The 5900-nt window shown below is 39.3% G+C and overlaps 1 protein-coding gene across 4 annotated transcripts in view; it reads right to left on the bottom strand.

Moving 5' to 3' along the window:
- CADPS (calcium dependent secretion activator) overlaps positions 1-5900 on the bottom strand; it is a 456128-nt gene that overhangs the window by 449967 nt on the left and 261 nt on the right. For all 4 annotated transcript variants that reach the window (XM_025050754.1, XM_025050752.1, XM_025050751.1 and 1 more), the window contains one exon: positions 5733-5900. This exon is cut by the window's right edge. In XM_025050754.1, coding sequence (XP_024906522.1) covers positions 5733-5900 — 168 coding nt within the window. The remainder of the gene's footprint in view (positions 1-5732) is intronic.

The following is a 5900-nucleotide window of genomic DNA, read 5'->3' as shown; positions in this document are numbered from 1 at the left end:
CTATAGTATGGAATACCTATTTTTCCTTATGCTTACACAAATCATACAAATTCTTTAAGATCTAACTTCCTCCATGAATATTTTCCCTACTATTATAATCAATCTTATGTGTGTACATGCATACACTTTCTCTCCCTTCACTACTTTCATATTTGTAATCAGCATCTTATAATTAAACAAACACATTCTTATTCTCATCTAATTGTATATATGTTATCTAAGAAACTAGAACATAGGTCCTCAATTCAGGAGCATATCTCACAGGTATCTTCTGGTTTTGCTACCTGAGAGAGTGCTTGGTACAAGGAATAACTAGTCATTTATTTAGAACTGAGTTCTAAGTTATTGGAACTCTACCAATCATTCCAGCTTAAGTTATATAGACCCAAATACAAAATATTGATTACATTTTAATGAGGTTGCCTATAATTGTGTATTAATTTGCTTTTGTAGAGGAAAGATTTCTGAATCACTTGACTTTTACCACTTCACACAGTATAATTCTTTTGGAATGAAATATTTAATTTCCTTTGTTCCTCAGTCCTGTTTTAGAGAAGCATAAGGCTATTCTATGTGTGTAATGAAGCAAGAACCACTCATTACTTTTTTGGTATTCCGCATCTTCAGAACGTCTCTGCTAGTACCAGTGCATAACAGTTCCTGCCCATTGCACCGAGGAAATTGGCGGTGGGGAGCGGGGGAGCCAAAAATCATATTTTAAGAATGCAGTTCTTTCCTTGACGAAAAAACATAATTCTTTTTAAAGGAATCTGGTTTAATAGTAATTTAATTCTCTTGAGAAGTTAGAATATTTATTTTTTAAAATGCAAGTCATATATTGCATTGACATATCAACCCTTAAAAATTTTTAGTGGATCTAACTCAAATGCCTCCAAACATATCTGAAAGGATGAATCACTATTATCAATTTAAAATATACACACTCATATACATATATGGTTAACTAGTAGTAAATTTTAAGTTTTATAAAAAGTATAGGCTTTTGAGTCATGACCAAGTGATAAAGTCAAATAAGTAAATGAATAAAGGTAGCATTTCTTTGGCTAACAGTGACTCAACGTTAGCCATAATTTCATGGCAAGATACAAGCTGAATTACATGGAAATGAGTTGCTGGAACTTATAACATTTGGTCTAGTCATAAAGTCCTCTTGAATGAAATGGGAGTTTGTAGAGACACAACTTTAGGATTGCCCCTTTTACTCATCATATACAGATATACACATACAGACACATGTGTACACAAACCTGTATATGCATAAAATATTCATTTTGGACATTTGTAACCAGGCATTATAAATAATTTCTAGCTAATTTTTAAAAATAGTTATGTCATTCTAAATATTACACTATGGTTTACAGTAACTGTTTTTATTTTTTCTCAATAGCAACTGCATGTAACTAGTTCATATGAGGTAGCCACCCATTAACATTACCACATAATTTAGAAACATATGGTGTAGCTTTGCCGTGCCGACTTCTAGGTATTCACTCTACCATTCTAACAAAAGAAGAAAAATAAAAAGCACAGAACTGTTTTTCGAATTGTCATTTATGAACTGCTGAAACATATATTGTGACAGTATGAGGGCCAGATTTTTGTTTTAGTTATAAATTATCATTACCAGCATGTTATATTTAGATTCACCATAGCACAAGAAAAATATACTTATAAATGATAAACTCTGTTTTCACATAGTCTGTTTAAAGTCTCTTCTTTTAACTGGGAAAATTGTTGGAATATCCAGACACTCTTTTTTCCAATAAAAGTGAAACCAAAGTAATTAACTATCAGAATTACCCAGCAATGGTGCCTTTGCCCTCTCCTCCCTCCCAGTTGTTCTGTGCTAAAACAGTTTTTTGTTTGTTTGTTTGTTTGTTTGTTAGCTTGAACCACATAGACTGAAAACAGTCTGGTGTTCAGATTTACCAGCTAACGGATCATCTCTCTCCTTCATACTCTTTATGAGGTTAGTACATAAATGTACATTTTGCCCATGTTGACTATAACCGCTCCCTCTTATTCATGGTTTCTGTTACCCATGGTCAACCATGATCCAAAAATATTAAATAAAACATTCCAGAAAGAAACAATTTGTAGGTTTTATATCATGCACCAATCTGCGTATCATGATGAAATCTTGCACTATCTTGCCAGGGACATGAATCATCCCATCGTCCAGCATATCCAAGTTGTATATGCTCCCCGCCCATTAGTCACTTAGTAGCAGACTTGCTTATCAGATCAGTTGTTTTGGTATCATAGTGCTTATGTTCAAATAACTCTTATTTTACTTAATTATGGCCTCAAAGCCATTCATATAACTTTTATTACAGTATATTGTTATAATTGTCCTATTTTATTATTAGGTATTGTTGTTCATCACTTATGGTGCCTAACTCATAAATTAAACTTTATTATATAGATAAAACATACTATATATATATATAGGGTTTGGTACTATCCATAGTTTCAGGCATCCACTGGGGGTCCTGAAATATATATATTCCTGATAGGTAAGAGGAGACTGCTCTATTTGATAGGTGCCCTCAAGGGAAAGGGGTAGGCCTCTCTCAACTTAAATAGAAATAAACTTTGCATGTTGTCAGGATGCCAGAGTTCTGTTTTTCACTTTAGAATATTTCTGGCCAGTGTCACATCTTAAAAAGTTAGGATTTGGAATCAGAATGCTTCATGTCTCAATCCCCACCCTTTCACCTATCTGCATACTGCTTCAGGCAAATTACAAAACTTCTCAGAGTCTCAGTTTTCTCTTCTAAAAATGATGGTAATTCCCACATTGTTAGGATTATTAGGAGAATTTTAAATGATCTAAGAACATAAAAAAAGGAATTTAGGTAAAAACTAAGAACATTTGGATAAACTATGTATTTTAGTTAATAATAATGTACCAATATGGGTTCTTTATACCATATTACAGTAAGATATTAGTAATAGGGGAAAACTGGGTGAGGGGTACATGGAAATTCTGTACTATTTTCCCAAATTTTAGTGAATCTAAAACTCCTCTAAAAAATCAAGTCTATTTAAAAGATAATCTAAATGAAGTGCCTTGCACATAGTAAGTGCTTCAAAAATGGTAGCCAGTATTATGAATATAAACTATTTTGTTTCATAACATGTATTAGACATAATACAATATGATCTTATTTTACTCCTAGCTTTATGAAGATATAACTGACATATAACATTGTCTAAGTTTAAAGCATTTGGTGCGATGATTTGACAACATAATCTCTTCTTTTCCCCAATTCAGTAATTCTTTTTCATAGGCAGTTTTCTTTCTCTCCCTGCCACTCTATTCTCTTTTTCTACATTTTTTTTCTAGCTTTTTCTATGCTACTACCAACTCATGTCTAGTTCACAACTAGTTTATATTTCTCCAAGACCAATTTTAATTCATCGATTTTATTTGTTGGCTTTAAATTTTACCACAATGATTATGAAAACTTTTTAGCCCCTTTCAATGATTTTTTTTTTTTAAATCAAAATTTCAGACTTTCTACTTGGAGAAAAATAGCAAGACATCCTCTTCCAGAAAGATACTAAAAATTTAAAGACATAGCAAAAGAAAGGCTTGGTTTGTTATTTTGTTTTGTTTGTTCTGTTTTGTAATAAAGAGATATTCGCTTTCCCAGTATAACCAACAGCCCTGAGGCAGCTTTGCTGGCATATGTATTTAGCACTAATTTGCTGCAATAACTTAAAATAGTTTAACCAAATGCCAGTGTTATCAATCTGTCCTGTAGTCTCTTTGATGTTAAGGTCATGTGTAAAAACAGAACCTACCTGCCCCTCAAAACCAGAGCTTTGAATGGATTCAGATAAAACATACAATCAGATCAGAAAAACTTAGCTTCATGATAATTTTTCTCATGTGGCTGAAGGCTGTTTAGAAGAACTGGGTCTCTGTGAAAATGAATTTCTCTCTCCATTCTAATGCTGGATTTAAGTGTCTATTTAGAGTGCAGAGCTCTAGAGCCTTTTCACTGATAAAGGGAAATTTTTTCCCTCTTTAAATCACAACAGTTTTCATTGTCAGGGAAATAGGACATCTTTAGTAGATGCTCTCATTAGTGTGATACATTTTAAAGAAGGCATTTCCCCTGCTATAAAGGCAATTACCATAATTCCAAGTTGAAACTTGAAATATCAGGTGTGTGTGGACCCAGCACCCAACCTTAAAAAAAAAACACCAAAAAACTTTTACTGTTCTGTGGATACTTTTGCTCTATTCTAGTCCAAAATGCACGTTGAAAAAGCAAGGGGCTACTGATGGGTTGAGAATGAAGTGTGTATTTCTCAACCAGAAAATGAGTTTTATTTTTAATAATACTGATACTCAAGCTTGTGATAACTGAAATAAATCATCAGTGCTGGGTGGTATGTGTACATAAGTAAGCAAAACAAACAGAGGAGTCTGTGCTAACTCAAGATAAGGGTGGATAAATATAGGAAAACCTCACAGTCTACTACCGCAACATAAAATTCAGTCTTAAATGGCAGCAACCGAGAAATTCACTATTTTAAGAAACCCGTCTCACAACCTTCATGGGGTTAGAGCTGGATTCTCACACCACCCCAGCTGGCTTTTTTTTTTTTTTTTTTTTTTTTTGATAGCTCAAGTGCTGCAGATTTACCTAGGAGACAGAACGGAATGCTGACTTTCTTCACTAACTCACTCCAACTGGGTACCTGACTCTTTCTCTTCTGGTCCCGCGCCACTGTCCCCCATCCTGCAGTAACCACCCCCCTCCTTTCTCTGGCTGGTGAACAGCCGATAGAAGTAGACGCTTTTATCACATCAAAGGCAGCCCGGAGCCGCCTCAGCCTTGCCCAAGCTTCAGACACAAAAAGCTTTTGATGCTTATAATTGCGAGGCTTTTTGCAGCTGCACTTTATCAAGCCAGCAGCAGCAGGGCTTTGAGGGCCTCAAAAAGCCAGAAGGTGGCGGCGAAGTCACCTTGGGACGAGAAGAGGGTCAAAGGGAGGAAGGTAGAGGGCCTGACTCAAGCTGAAGGACCAGAGGGCGTGCCCCAGCTCTGGGGTCTGTGCGGAAGGAGGACTGGAGGGAACCCGGGCCAAAGGGAAGGGGTGCCCCAGAACCCTTGGGCGACCCGAGTCGGTGATCAGCTGACTGGCATGGGGAGGACGATGTCCTTCTCAGTGTGACTGGAAGCTTCGCCTTTTGGGCTTGCTTTCTCCCGCCTGCCTTGGCGGTTGCTCTCTGCCGGGAAGAGCCGAGCGCAGCTCGGAGGCGTTCTTCTCACTCCACACCGGCGCCCCACCTGCTGGGTGCCCCCGCCCGCAGAGCGCACGCCCAGGAGGGCGGGCCCGGAGCTGAGTGCAGCTGTCCGCCGCTGGAGAGTGCCAGTAGCCCTGCGAACGAGCAAGGCCTCTCTGGGAGCCGCAGGCTGCAAGTCACTCCCCGAACCTCCCGGGCCACTAAGCGGAACTGCTCAGCTCGCATCCCTGAGCTCCCAGGAAGGGCGGCTCCGGTGCGCGGCACTTCGCTCCAGGCCCATTACGGGTCCCGGCCGCGGAGAGGGGGCCTCATAGCCCCTTCCCCAGGGCGCGGTAGCCTCCTCCTTCAGCTCCTTCTCGCCAGCTGCGCCGCCAGCTCCCATTGTTCGCCCCGCCCGCCTGGCGAGGTCCCGGTGCTGCTGCCTGGGCCTCTCAGGCGCACCTACCTTCTGCTGCCGGCGAGCCATGTCCGTGGGCTGCTTGGCATTGAAGGGGTAGGCGATGCAGCGCATCACGAACACATAGAGCTGCAGCCTCTTCTTCCTCTCCTCCTCTTCCTTCTGCAACCGCTCCAACTCCTCTTTCTCTTTCTCGCTCACCACCGACGGGCTGGG

This window comes from Pteropus alecto, unplaced genomic scaffold (assembly GCF_000325575.1).
Source record: "Pteropus alecto unplaced genomic scaffold, ASM32557v1 scaffold75, whole genome shotgun sequence".
In the NCBI taxonomy this organism is placed as follows: domain Eukaryota; kingdom Metazoa; phylum Chordata; class Mammalia; order Chiroptera; family Pteropodidae; genus Pteropus; species Pteropus alecto.
Note: the sequence above shows the minus strand (reverse complement) of the source record. Positions and strands in the feature narration are given on the sequence as shown.